The sequence below is a fragment of the Rhamphochromis longiceps genome, linkage group LG14, assembly GCF_057381845.1.
Source record: "Rhamphochromis longiceps isolate RC_006_pf linkage group LG14, R_longiceps_female_GT1.1, whole genome shotgun sequence".
NCBI classification, from domain to species: Eukaryota; Metazoa; Chordata; class Actinopteri; order Cichliformes; family Cichlidae; genus Rhamphochromis; species Rhamphochromis longiceps.
In genome coordinates, this window is record NC_140570.1 from 3264981 (window position 1) to 3280141 (window position 15161).

At 42.4% G+C, this 15161-nt stretch overlaps 1 protein-coding gene across 3 annotated transcripts in view; it reads right to left on the minus strand.

The window, feature by feature from the left end:
* The window catches only part of bcas3 (BCAS3 microtubule associated cell migration factor), a 319882-nt gene that overhangs the window by 206665 nt on the left and 98056 nt on the right, over positions 1 to 15161 (minus strand). For all 3 annotated transcript variants that reach the window (XM_085379388.1, XM_085379386.1, XM_085379387.1), the window contains exons 17-22: positions 14902 to 15026; positions 14634 to 14799; positions 14453 to 14550; positions 6032 to 6132; positions 1747 to 1943; positions 1370 to 1467 (exon numbers count right to left, since the gene is read on the minus strand). In XM_085379388.1, the coding sequence (XP_085235514.1) occupies positions 1370 to 1467; positions 1747 to 1943; positions 6032 to 6132; positions 14453 to 14550; positions 14634 to 14799; positions 14902 to 15026 (785 nt within the window). The remainder of the gene's footprint in view (positions 1 to 1369; positions 1468 to 1746; positions 1944 to 6031; positions 6133 to 14452; positions 14551 to 14633; positions 14800 to 14901; positions 15027 to 15161) is intronic.

A 15161-nucleotide genomic window follows, 5' to 3' on the forward strand; every position in this document is an offset into this window, starting at 1 on the left:
AGACGTCACACACAACGCGCTCTGTTTAGACCCAGAGCAACAGTATTGTTTGACTGATGGCCTTAATCTAAAGACTTCGGACTTTACGTTTCCCAATTTTTGCTTTAAGTTATTTTTTTATTTACATAATAATGTAAATAACCTAATAATGATCCTTATTGCTGTTTTAGAGAGGAGCAGTGCTTCTAGCTGCAGATTTCTGCCAGAATCTGCAGATTATACAGTACAAAAAAATGTTCACGTTTCTCCAACATTGTCTTCCCAACAGTTTCACTGACATCTACACAGGATGGCCAGGAAGCGTTCACAATGTCTTCTCCGGAGCAGATAATTGGCATCTGTCTTGTGTCAGTGACATAAAAGACGGATTTAATGCGACATGACCATCAAACAGCAGTCGCTTTCTGAAACATCAGATATGTATCGGATTCAGCACCAGGTCGGATTTGAAAATATCGGATTTGTGCCGTTCACACTGTCAGACCATGATCGGATATGGGTCGCATAGGGTCAAAAAAATCGGATTTGATGCGCTTTCGCCTGCAGTGTGAACGTAGCCTAAGGTGTCAGTGGGGCTATAATCCAGAAATGGAAATCCCTTTCACCTTAAACTGGTGCTCATTTCAAACAGGAAGGAAAACAATTATCAGAAGAGTTGTCCAAGAAGCAAGGATCACTTCTGGAGAGCAACAGAAAGACCTGGAATCAGGAGGTACAAGTGATTAAAAAAATAAATAAATAATGCACTCAACCACCATGGCCTTTATGAACACTCACCACACTCGGTGGGTTAAGAAAAAGCATGCTGAAAGCAGGTTTAAAGGTTGCTGACCAACATTTAGACACGGCTGTGAAATACAAAGTCAAAAGGCGCTGCGCATATCACCCCCAAAACACAAAAAACCCTGCTGCCATCCACCAGGATGATGACGAGGAAACGTCGAGGAGACTCAGTACAGCTGTTATTGCTAATTGAAACTCTATGGAATGAACTAAAGCTCAGAGTTTATGGGGAGGACCCACGAAGACTTTTTGTGTGGAAGACGAACCTGAGCAACTAGTTTTTTCATATTGGACATCACCAACAAAAGCTTTTGTATCAAGTGTATAAACATACACTTTTTCTGTGTCATTTTTCATTATTAGACATAACTGTCGATTTGATAGGTTTTAACATCTGCATGAATGTGTGAAGTACAGAAGACAGAGCGGAAACAATGTAACAGCCTCAGCTGATATAACTGATGGGAACAAGATACAACGCATTTAACAACTTCACACCTCAGCAAAGTATCTGCAGTAAAACAATGAAAGAGAAGAAGCAAAGGTGTACCGCAAAACAGAAGAGGGGATGTTTAAAGTTTCTTACCTGATCCTGCATCCATGATGTTGGACTGGCCACGACGATCAGCCACCAACCGCGATGAGCCGGGCATGCTGACAGGCTCTGAACGTACTGGCTGGATCCTAAAAATGTTTGTTATGCATCCGTTAATACACACACTCACACACGCGCACACATAAAGAACACACATCCACTGGGATCCAGATGCTTATTTAACTGGATCTGGTCTGTTGTTTCAGTGATTAAGTATAAAGCTGCTGACACTACAGGCTTCATTGATGTGGACTCTATCCATGATTATTAGAATATTAGGATAATTTCTGATTAATGACCAGCTCCACGTGTAGATCGTCTTTGCGTTTAGGCTGGTGTGTATTTCTATGAGAACAAATTTAAAGTACCTGAGGCTGTGGAGGTCCAGGTCGTCTGTGTCAAAGTCCAGAAGGGGCTGCTGAACATCGCTGGGGCCCTGGGACTGAAGCACCGAGGATGAAGAGGAGATGACTGTGGTCTGGCCTGAAGGATGAATTGTCTTAAACTGAAACTGGGGGCCCATCCACAGGCGCCGATGGGGGCCTGTATGAGTCACAATCTCCACCTGAAATCAGAGGTTTAAACTAAATAAGGTTCATTCAATTCAGTTTTATTTAGATTCTTAGGAAGATGCATTCATTTGTCTAACGTGCTCCAGGCTGGATTTCACAGGGTGGCTCTGGCATCTATGTGCCAACGCTGAAAAATCCCATGCAGTAGTCAGATGAACTCAGTTACATGGCATCAAACTAAAAGCTTGCTGTACTTGTGTACCACTAAAAGTCTGACGATGATGTCAGAACTCATCAATGTCTTGTGTGTGTTGGAAGTGCTAGCAGCCTGATGGGAAGCCTTCCCAGAGGGTTAATAGAAGTGTGACACTAGCAACGGCATGGCAGCAAAGCTGAGGTGAGGCCTACAGGGACAATAAGATGGCACTGCTATGGCAGGCGGTCCATGGGCGCCTGAGCTGAGTGGCACTAATGCTGGCTAAAAGTAGGATAGGAGAAGGTTATGGAGTGGCTCACTCATAAACATCAGACTATTACTGCCTCGTCTATTCTCCATCTCCTCTTTGCCTTTATTGAACAGCCGTCTCCTGCCTCGCACTCCTGCTTTTCACTGCTCTCCCAAGCCGTCTCTACTTTGAATCCCTGCAGCAATTAGCACGCCTCTTGGTGTCTCGCTATTCGGATGTCATTATCTTTACTTCATACACATCTGTCTCTCAGCTCAGCTGAGTATTTTCTTCCACTATGGCTTCCATGTGCTAACATCTTAAACAATCTCAACTTTGCTGTGTCTGTTTACACAGACATTAGATATGTGAGGTTCATCACAGCTGTGCAAATTAGGCCACAGAAGGAGGGAGGATTGTCACTTTGCATGTGTGTATGCTTTTCCAGTTAACACCATCAATGTCACGCCCAGCTGCAGAGCCGAGACAGCTGCCAGCGTGCTCTCTTTGCAATGGCACGGTAGGTCCAGATGTTACAGTCCAGTATCAACCCCAAATGCACATCCCCTTGCAGACTTGTTGGACAGAGCTAGTTGACATGTTGCCACAGATTTGCCCATGCTGCTGTAGCCTCGACACCAAATGAGATCAAGCTAGCTGCCTCTGTGCAAAACATTTTTTTTCTCTCAACCTTCGCATTTTCTCCTTCTTTATAGGCTGAATCTTTTTACTCTTATAGCATCAGTACTATCTTTAGAAAGTAAGAAAAAAAGACGAACATCCTGTGCAAGTTTGGCTATTTTGACTGGCATCTTATAAATGACTGTCTGAGGTTAAGAAGCTGCACAAATATTGGCTAAGCTAATTTGCTTGTCAGTTGTTTTCATTTAGTGAAGTATTTACCATAAGCATTTAAGGGGTTGTGCTTGTGCATTTTTTAAATGTTCCTGTTATCTAATACTTAAAGGCAACACATCTCTTGCAAATTAACTGTCCTCTAATCCATTTACGTATTAGGAGACAATTAAGAGATGAACCGAGGTGGACTGTATAAGGACAGGAGTTTGTGTTGTCTACTCAGTCAGCTGAAGGGCAACTGACACTGACAGGCACCAAATGGCACAGCACTGCAGTGAGCTGAAGCACTGACATGGAGGGTCACAAACCTCACATTTCATTAGGGGATGGCCGATCAATTCTAAATCCCAATCTAATGCCAAAATGCCCACTGAAAATCTAATGAGGGCCACTGATATGATATAATGAAATCCACGAGGCAGTAGTTAGCCTCTAATTCAATATAGCCTATATGTATTTAGCTCTTCTCAATCCACAAAGCTATTATGCTTGGTATCTACGCTTTTCTTCATATTCTAGAGAAACCGAAGCAAAGAGGAAACTAACCAGTATACCCATATATCAGTTATGGTATAATATCCCAAATTCTTTGTCCAAATCATTTAATTTTAATGCTGGAAGAGCTGTAGAGTTAAATCTTCAACCACTGACACATACATTTTTATCACTGCTCTGACAGGAAGTCACCCAAAATACAGGTTAGTGCGAGGGATAGTTTTGCTCCTGGCAAACTATCATGGCAGATTTGAACCAGGGCCTCTGCTAGCTAAGCGAAGTACATTTTACCCAATCAATTATGTATGCAGTGGAATTATTGATGATGAAAATGTAGTGGGCTACCTGCCGACACTAGCGATAAGTGCTACTTGTGTTAACCAAGCTGAGAAGACCTGGGTGAGTGTGTCGCGCACTCAACCAGGTTATTTCAGTACAGATTTGAATTGTGTTTTTATCAGGTAAAAATACAAAATAATTTGTTTTTACAACACAATCACACACTTATGTCAAAACATATTAAAATAAGGACAGTTATGTGTAGGGTTTTCACTTGGGTTGGGAAGAATTTTCCAACTAAAATAATTTACATTTTTAAATTATAATTTACCTTCTTTCCATCATTAAGGGGAAAAAGCTATCCAAATCTACCTGGCCCTGGTGAACTGGTGGCAGCAGCAAGAACTGCAATCAAGCATTTGAGATAACTGGCAATGAGGGTTTCACTGTGGAGGAACTCGGGGGATTTTCTGAGCATGACCAGCCTATTTTGGTCATGCCAAGTTATCTCAATTAGACTCATGTCCAAACTTTGAACAGGCCTCTCCAAAGCATTTCATTTGGTTTAATTTGATTTTTTGTCTATTCTGAAATTGACTTGCTGGTGTTTCAGATCATTGCCTTGCTCCATAACCCAAGTTCGCGTCAGCTTCAGCTGAAGAACGGATGGCTGGACATTTTAATTCAAGATTTTCTGTTAGAGCAGAATTTATCATTCCACCGATTACGACAAGTCATTCAGGTCCCGAAGCAGCAAAGCAGTCCCAGAACGTCACATTATTACCATCATATTTCACTGTTGGTATGACATTCATTCATTTTCCAAAATGCTGTGTTGGTTTTATGCCAGATGTAACGAGACTCAAACCTTGCAAAAACTGAACATTTCCCAAAGTCTTGGGGGTCATAAAGATGTTTCTGGCAAACGTGAGGGAGGCTTTTTTGGTCAGCAGTGGTTTTCCATGGGAACTCCTGTGGATGTCATTTTTGCACAGCCCCTTTCTTACTGCTGAATCATGACGTTTGACCTTAACTGAGGAAAGCGAGGCCTGCAGTTCTTTAGATGCTTTTTTTGGTAATTTTGTGATCTCTTCGAGTAAGCTGGGTAGATCAGCAACCCCTGGGAAGGTTAACGCTGGTCACAATTTTCTCAATTTGTGGAGAAATGACTGACAGTCTTGTTCACTGTAGTTCTAAAGTCTTAGAATAGTTTTTGTAACCTTTACTAGACTAAGAGATTTGAGTGAGTTTCTTATCTGTTCTTGGGCGTCTTTAGCTCATGGCATGGTGTGTTGCATTTGAGCTTTTAGCCTGGTTCACTATGTTCGGTGTGCCAGGAAATCAAACTCAGCTTTTTTCAAAAAATTTGGTTAATCATAGTAAATTTATTAGGGTAGGGGATTACTTTTTCACACAAGGCCAGGTAGGTTTGGATAGGAAAATAATTTCATGATCTGTATGTTAACAAAAACCCTTTTTGTAAACAATAAACGAAGGAGACAACTTCAGACGACTGTATAATTATAGCAAAGAGACAGTGCAAAAGAGTTGCTAACCCCACTAGTTTATGCATTTGCAACAAAATTTCTATTAACCTGATGAATGTCAAGTTATTATCTTCCTTTGAACTTTTTTAATCTCTCTAACTATTCAGATTTGACTGATGCTCCAGTGTTTACTCGCTGATATCAGTGAGTAAACACTGGAGCATCAGGTGGAGGTTCAGTGGATAGATAAAACCTTTCCTGCTTAAGCTAAAAACAAGCCTATGCCATATTATGGCACAAGAGTCCCACTGTGAGCTGTCTTCTTTTAAATTACACACAGTTACTTGACCCACAGATTACACTAAAAAGTGCAAACTTATTTTTTGTAATCCAGGATCAAGTTCAGGAGCAGGTCTAACTTTAATATGATGTTTGCAATGAAGAGTCATTAACTGATTTATCAGCGCTCTGAATTGGTATTTGTTCATTGTATTTTTAATTTAGAAGAAATAAAATCAAAATATGAAACATTTTCTTCTTAAGTCACCGTCATGTCATGTCAAACAGAAGCTTTACCTGAGAGAGCCACTCCTCATCCTCCTGGCCACTGTGGTCTGATGCCAGACTGTCGGATGACTCGTGACGTGTGATTGGGCCGGGGCTTCCTGGGGGTACAGCTGGGGAAAAAAGAATACACAAGAATGATATACTTGAAAGCTGACGATAGCCAACGCCTAGTACCGTCACAGTTCTCAAGCCAAAAGATTAAGTGTAAAAGTCAAGTTCCATCCCTCTAAATACATTTACAGCTATTGGAAAAGGATATCAGAAAGGCAAAGCAGGGCAATGAATCTCATATTACTAATTAGAATTTACACAAATTAGCATGTAAAACTAATTAGACCTTAAAAGCGGTTTACCAAAGTGTGTTATTACAGCCTAAATGTGTGATTAGGCCTTTGTGTATGAGCATATACATTGTATACCATACACATGGGCTGAGTGACGTTAGTTTAAGCTAAGATACAATAAATTTACAGTTAATGACTCGCTGGATGAAAGCTAGTGTTTTGGGACAACATCAAAAATCTCAATCCCATGTTCTCATGTGTATGTCGGTGCATGCAAGCGTTAGTAAAAAAGCAAGAGTACAGTGAATGTCTGTGTGTTACAGAGAGACTCAGGGACAGATGGCGCTCCAGAAGGCTTGAGTAAGCAGGGATGGAGAGAACGAGCCCTGATGCGCAGAATCAGTCTTTCTCCGTCTCCCACCCCAGGGATGGAGTTTCTTTAACACAAGCATGGCTAATACACTCGTCAAGTCAACATCTGGAGCACAGGAGGCACTTCTAACTATATCCCCATACACGCTCCAGGTGTTCGGACATCCTCGATGGAGGCAGTTTGGTCTTTGACGCCTGTTTAGCAAAATGCCACATCATCCCTCACCCACACCTCACCCCAACACACTCACACAGAACTATGCCGTCACATGTTTCTTAAACTTGGTTCTGAAACAAAAACCCAAACTGATCTGATGACTGAGTGTCATCTGCAACTCCAAATCATATCAGTACAACTAAAAGGAGAAATGAGTAAAAGTGCCCGGGGAAGTCGTAAAAAACATTGTGGCATAACAAATTCAACACACTGAAGGCTTCCTGTGGTCTTGAAAAAATAAGAGTGTTTGCCTCTTAACAAGTGGCCAAACAGAAATATGAGACTTTTTAATACCAAAAGCTTCTCCTTATTTCCTATTTGACAAACAGAGGCTACTTTTTCCAGGACAGCTTGAACTATTCTGGTGCTCTGAAATATTTATTCCCCTTTTGTCAACTGACAGAATTATGTCCTTATATCTATAAGCATATTAGATTTAACTGACTTAAGTGGATACAATCATTAGACAGTGAATCAACATTTTCTGAGTAATAATAATAATTAAAAAAGCAACTATGTAACTGTGATTTTATTAACTGGTTCTTTGTGTTATGGTGGTGCTAGTAAGATACTCCATGCAACTGTACAGTGTGATTTAAAGGAAAGCTTTGACTCAATTTTTATTAAATACAAAACATCTCTCCAAGCAACTGCCGTAGGTCACTATTGCACGTCATGGATACAGTGTCTATTTTCTCTTCCCCACTGTAGCTAAGACAAGCTCAGGCTGGTGTTTGTAGCAGGAGAGTTCAGATCTCAGTTTTGTGTCTAGTCAATAAAAAGCAACAGAGATGAGCTGAAATGTGCTAAAGGTCCTTACAGGGGAAGAAAGTGTGATATATATGATATGTTGTGGATCATGCATGCCTGCGTGTTACCCACAAAAATACAGACAAGTACCATTGTCATTTTTTAATAATGTAACCATTTCTTCGTATTTATAAAACAAGATTAATAGCATCACAGTGGCCTGGCATATGTACATATGTACTAAACAGTGTGAGGAATTTTGGGTATGCAACCTAAGCATGCATACTCAAAAAAACAGCACATAGCTTGGCAGTGATGACACTTTTTATTGTTTTTAATAGTTGATTTCACTTCTTTGTATGTTATAACTTTAGTCTTCTGCCATTGGTTGAAGGACCCAAAATGGCCCAAGCAAGAGCAGCCCACAGACAGGCTGCTGCACATACTTTTCACTCTACCCTCTGGTGATTGTAAATGACTACAACATGTAAAATGACAGTCTGCAAAGCCAATAAAAGCAAAAAACACCTGCATGTTGAGTACTTGTGAATACATCAAATATGTTTTTGTTGCTTTGCTTCTTATTTGGGAGAAGCGACCCTTTCATGACCTACAGATGTCCTGGAGAGGAAAAGTGTGTAAGGCTTACAGTAAGAGGGAGAAACAGGGAGAGAAGGTTTCTCATGTCCTTTTAATGGAAGAGAGCTGAACAAAGCCTGCGTTGTGTTACTTATTAAACAAAATCACAACTCCCCTATTTCCTCCCGGTGCATTCGCTCTCCGACTTGGCTGTCCCTCACTCTCTTGTTCTCCTTCACTCTCTCTCTCCCTGCTCTCTGACCCTTGGGGCCAATAGCTGTTCCCTAATTAATTATTGATGTTCTAAAGCAGTTGTTGGACTGGCTGGATCGGGTTTCCAGTGGGTGGGTGTGGGGGTTTTCAATGGTCAGTGTCGCAGCCAGGCTCCATTATGGAGAGCTAGTGGTCATCCCCATGGGTCAGGCAAAGACACAACCCTTTTGCACGTGTTTGTTAGTGTGTATGTCAGGAGCCAGACTGACACTAGCAGTTACTGTAGTATCTACTCATCATAGCATCTAGCTAGCCAACCACTCGGCCTTCTGCTGCTTCTATAGTGGTCATTAGTGGCTTTTAAGAGACAGAATGTCAATGCAATTTCACAGAGGGCAAATTTTTTAAGTGCAAACGTATCACATTGCACTCAAGAAAGGAGTCTCATTGTATAGTTAGATCCACAGCGAATATGTTCTGTTGTTGAAGGATTTAAAGACACATCAGCAAATGAGCAAGTGGCACGGTGCCATCACCCCACAACCATCACAGCAATGGAAAAGGACGGGTCAGTGGGAAATTTAGGAAAATGTACTATATGTTCTCGGACTCCCGGTATGGATTCTTTGACTTTTTTCTTTTTTAATTTATTGAGCCTTCATCAAGCAAACCTTTCCTTTCCATACAATCTTTGAAGTCAAGTCTGTAAAACCCTTTCCTGTTACAAAACTGCAATAATCTTATCTGTATGTGATGGACAAAAAAGAAAGTACCGACTACGTCCTCATAAGTATACATTAGACCCAACAAACAGCAAACTGCTAGCTATGCTAATGGTCTGCTGGACATTTCATAAACAAATCTCGTCTTAATGGATGAAGAGCTGAGAGAAAACAAACCTATAACTACTAATTCTTTGTGAAATATTAAACAAAATTAATATTTCTTGTAAAAGTGTATGATATTAAAATTGAGTTGCTGGCACATGATTGAGAAAACATCAAAAGCCTCACTTTACCAAGGAGAGTGATATATATTTAAAATTGAACTATAGTGTATGAAGCATCTATATTTGTTAACCAAAGGAAGCACCTTGATCATTAATCAGCAGACTGAGTCAGTAAGGTGAACTGTCACCTGCAATTTATAATTACAGCTCTTTTATTTACTTTGGTGCTTTTGCTAATATATACACAAATAAAGGGACTCCCACTCCACCCGTAATCATCTACCACACAACCACCAACAAGGAACAGAGTTGTCTGTGTCACAGTCTTTATTGACTGCGAAGAGAGAGGCGCTTTGCTGTGCTGAAGGCCAGTAGCCAATGGCCTGTTAGTCAGAGCAGTGAAGCAGAGAGTCAGAACAAGAACAAAGGCTGCCTAGGTATTGATGTAGCCTGACCTGCTGGGGACTAGGGGCCAGGGGCCAGACAGGCTGATCTCCAGGGAAAGATAAGGGGCTAACAATCTGATAGATCTGGAAAGCTGGCCGCACGGTGGACACAGGACCTTGTCTCGAACGCTTACTCTGTTCTAATTTTTGTGGATGATTTTTTGTCTTTTTATATTTTTTTTCTCCCGCCTTTGTAGTCCACCCTGAATTTTTTTGTAGCCAGACACTTCACTCACTATGCTTCTTCTTCTAACTTCTCCACCTGTCTTTCTTCTCACTTTCCTCTTCTGAGTACTGCTCTGGCAGATAGGTGCTGGCATACTGACAGAGTGGGATAGCTTAGTCATTATGTATCATTCAGTGCGCAATTGACTGACAGTTCCTTCATTCATCCAGCGCTACACTTACTGCATCCTTTCTCTGCCTCCCTTTGATTACTGACCCAGTCATGGCGCCACGGTTTCTCTTTACCAAATGCCTGATGCTCCAGAGCCTTCACTCTGGCCCCTCTCTCTAAGCAATTAGATCTATTGACGAGGCAACTGTGGCTGGCCTGTCATGGGCCTCAAAGTCCCAAAAGAACTGCCAAACCAGCCAGTCAGTCAGTCTCCACAATTAGCACATTATATGACAGGTAGGGAGGGGAGGGCGTGGCCAAAAAGCATAGCCTCAATTTCTGTCACCAGGCTCAAAGGAGCCAGCCAGAAATCTAGGTGGTAAATTATTCACCGGTTTGTTTGCACCAGAGCAGCTTTGCGGTGAGGGAGGGAGGTGTTGGAAAACATTTTGTGCACAGCTAGATAAATATCAGCCTCCCGCTAACGCCACAAAAAAATACAAAAAACTGGATGTAGTTAATGAGGCTGCAAACACTTCGCATTCCTTCCTTCAGTTATTCTGTTACCCCTCTCCGACACCTTAGACCAAAAGCAAAGGAAAAAGGGCCTATTCCCACACTCACCCAAATGAGCACTTTTTGGGAAACAGAGATTCTATGTTTCCACTTCGCTGCGAGAGGATTCCCCAAACACCAACAACAAGTCTGCTTTTATTAAGCCAGATCGTGCTACAGAATCTCATCTGTTGTGAGTATACTGTGCCTCTCTCTCTGCCTTATCTCTGTGAGCAGTGCTGTGCGTTGTTATATCTTCTACTTGGCTGAGTGCTGCCAGTAGCTGCTATAGATGGACAGGTAGAGATAGTGACCATGAAGTGGCGCCACCGCTGCCTTTTATCATCCCGTCCTGGAGGCTCCGGTCTGGCCTGACCCTGGCCCTTCCTCTCCCCTTTCTATTCCTTTCCCTGTATATTGCATTTTTAATCAGGCTGGGTCATCCAATACAGAGCCACGAGACTGGAGACCATGGCCTGTCAGTCAAGTGCTGCCACCTTTTTTCCTTGCACCACCTTTCTAGAAACATGGTCTGTCTGTAGGACAATTAGCTAAAAGGGACATTTATGGAGACGTCTTGCCCTCCCTTTCTTTAGATCTTTTACTGCCCCCGTTTCTCAGTCAGCTATTTTCTCCCTCGTGATGCATGTTATCAGCAATGTAAAGTACACCTATATAACACAAGAGCCATGTGCGTTTTCAGTTTCCTATGTCTCGATATTTATGCTCAGCAAGAGGCTGGACCGGCAGCTTACGGCCGTGCTGCAATTCATCCCGAGGTCAAATCGAGCCCTTCTCCTGGATCACTTCTTTGCCGTGCTGCCAAGCCCTGGAGGAAACGGCAAAGGAGACGGGCTGGCAAAAGGAGCGCATGCTGAGAAATAGGACGTTGAGAGTCGCTGCCCGGGTGCAAAGCGCAGAAATGGAAGATGGCACTCCGAGAGCAGCTCAGTCGGTGGTGGTGGTGTATACGACGCTAACCAGAGGGAACATGGCAAGAGCACAAGACGTGGGCAGAGTGCTGAACAATTATGTTTATAGTGTCTTGACCTCGCATGACTTCACACTTGGTTGGTTATAGGAATAAAGAGCCACAACCGTGTTATCTGGCTATTGTTAATTGGATGTAAATGTTAATGCAATGAATCTCTCTCATTATGCAGCCAGTTCCGCTGCCCATGCTGGCAGAGAGTGGTGGAATAAACTGACGCCCGAGCCCATCACTCCGACGCGCTCTCATTGCTCTGACACTAGGAGAGACCATTAGCACTAATTTGAGAAAATATCCTACCAGTTAGACCTGAAGCACTGCAGAAGCCAACAGAGACGAGCAGAGAGATTAGGGTAAACATAGCTACCACTTGCCCCCGAGCACCCGCAAGAGCTAATCATAGATTTTGTATGTTTATAATTATGGAGTGAGCTCAAAACGCCAGCCTGTTCCACGGGGGTGGATTGATTCCGTGTGTGGCCATCCATGTGCACTCTGCGCTTTTGCAAAATGGCCTTTCAGATGGCACCCTAAAGTGCTCACCGCTCTGCACTTGTTATTGAATTAGAGGGAGTTTAGGGTGTCAGCTAATTGGTCTGCGCGCGGCATCTTATAGCATTGCGTTGGCATGTCCTCAAGCACACGTGTAGTGTGGCTGCCTAAGGACAAATTCAAGGTTCCTCACAGAAGAGAAAAACTACAAGGATTTGCGACAGTGCTCAGAGGACATGAAATGGTGGAAATGGCAGAGAGCTCTTTCCCTCCGGTATCTGAATAATAAAATATTATGGGTGATGACCAGAAAGATCCTTTCTCGGCATGTGGTTCCAATAAGGGGCTGATGGTCTGCTTTCAACATAGTCAACATGAAAAACCACTGGGGAACTGTTCGTTTCTTCATATTTATATATGTGTGTGTGCACGATATGTGTGCGCATGTGTATGTGGATTCATATTTGCAAAAAGCTGTCTGTCTGACAGTTAGGGTTAAGGCTGAGGGTTAGGATCTCTCAAATCATTTTGATTGCTTAATTTGAATAATAATAAAAACTAGAGACGTACTGATAGCCAGGGAGTAATCAGCTATTATCCAGCATTCTTGGTCCTTACCAGTGAGTGGCTGGTCAGCCTGACGTGTGTCAGATTATGAGCTCTTCAAACAAAGCTCATCAAAGTGAAGTGTTGGGGAAGCAGCACGACACGTTCATAACAACAAACCTGATGAGACACTCCACCCGCGTGAACACTGACATTTTAAAGAAGCTAAAAGTGACTAAAGCTGCAGTTATCCAGGACTCAGGGCCAACATGAAGGATCGAAGCAGTTCAGAGGAAAATGATGGAGAAAAGGCTCAATGTCCTGATATCTCACGACGGTATAACTGTACTGGAAAATTATTTTATTGCCTGATTTTTGTCATTTATATAAATCTGTTACTTTGTTTGGTAAGGTAGAATATGATAAAGGATATGAGCGTACAGCAACTCATTTTTAGGTATTTATTAGTGACTCTTTCAAGGAGTTTTAAAAATTATTTTATTATGAAAAGAACATTTTTCACTAAAGAAAAGTTGGTTTTTGCTTGTAATGTTGATCAGACGTAGAAAAATATATCAGAAATCAACATAATTGCGAGCAGTACAACATAGGGCTGGGCGATATGACCCAAAATTGATATCTCGATATTTTTTTAGCTGGATGGTGATATACGATATATATCTCGATTTTTTTTTTTTAAGCAATATGATAATATTACGTTGAAGCACAGTACGTATCACTCCGCGAGGCTCCGGACTACGGTAGCCGTAATGCTCCGACAATCCATCAAGCGCCGCAGCTCCGTAGCTTACCAAAGTCGAACTAAAACATTTTTTGACAGATTGCTGAGCGCCGTGTACCACATAAAATCGGTTCGCGGTCAGTAAGCACAACCAGAATTCATACATAAGGTGCACTGTCGATTTTTGAGAAAATAAAAGGATTTTAGGTCATGCAGCTCCTGTGGGCTGCATGTCGTTAGCGCGGTTAGCTCGTTAGCGCGGTTAGCTCGCTAACACAACGCCGTCCAGCCCCACGCACGGGGCGATCCGCGGTAACTCGTTAACGGAGATTTGCCGTGTTCATCTTGTCGTTGCCTGCAGGTGAAGCTATGGGGGAGTTGTGTTCAGTGAAGGAGAGGCGAGGCCGAGTAACGCAGCGTAGAGACAAAAGTGGACGAAAGAGAGGCAAACTTGCGGCTCCACAAGTATAATTATACCGTAACATAGACTATATCGATATAAACGATATTGTCACATCTTATATCTCGTATGAAAATATATCGATATTTTAAAAAAACTCGATATATCGCCCAGCCCTAGTACAACACTGATGAAAACTTCTGCATTTTCAGTGACTGCATGTGATATTTGTGTACCAATGTATGCTACTTTCTGTTGCACTCTCTTTGTGGTATCCCCAACAATTCAACTATACTTTACTTTTATTCTGAAAGGGCCACAAGGAAATGTAGAAGCACATTTAGATGATCGTTTTACTCAGTGCTCTTAGCCCTGTGATACCAGTCTCTTGTTTATCAGTACCATGCTAACCTTACATTTAGAGCATGTGTTGGTACAACACCTTGACCTTTTTTACTTCCTGAAAATGCAGACTTCCATTCTATTTGAACACAACTTTATACTGTAAATACACTACAGTGTGTAAACTCAAGGAAAAGTACTTGTTTAACACTTACCAGCCAGGAGATATTGATAGTACTGCACTAGATCTGAGGCCAACACCAAAGGATGATTGGAGTTGAAAGGTGGCTGCAGCTCATTCCACTGTGGAGTCCTGCTCAAAAAGGACAAATCATCCATAAGACTTAGAGACACAGAGAAGCCGTGTCCTGCATCGAGTCTTCATCACAGCTTTACCTGGCTAGAATCCAGCAGGCCCTTGGACAGGTGTTGAGTTCTAACGGTGTATCGTCGCTTATCTTTTGTGACGTGCTTAATGGCCGAGGTTCCAAGACGTGCTCCACCAAGTTACCATAGCAACTGACTACGTACAGCGAGTCCACAACCGACTGCCTGGACTGATCTGTGAGGAGGATGAGCAACAAGGCGAGGACAAGTTATTTGCAATAAGTGCAATAATAGCTATCGTAGAAGAATGCAAAGACAACCTGTCACCACAGTCTACCTTTCTCTCTTTTTATGTTGGGATTAGTGATGAACCAGGAGCGAGGTGACGCGAAGATGGCCGCCACGCAGAACTCTCCTCCGCTGGACTTGCTCGGTGAGATCTGGGGGGGTGGCTTAGATTTGCTTCAGGAGACGGAAAAGAAATTGAGACAAAGTAAATAATATAGTACAATGCAGGGGTCCAAAAAGTGAACCCGGTAGTGCTTCTATAGTTTAACATGTCAAGTCCTTTTGACTGGCTGGTATTGGCACAATGAG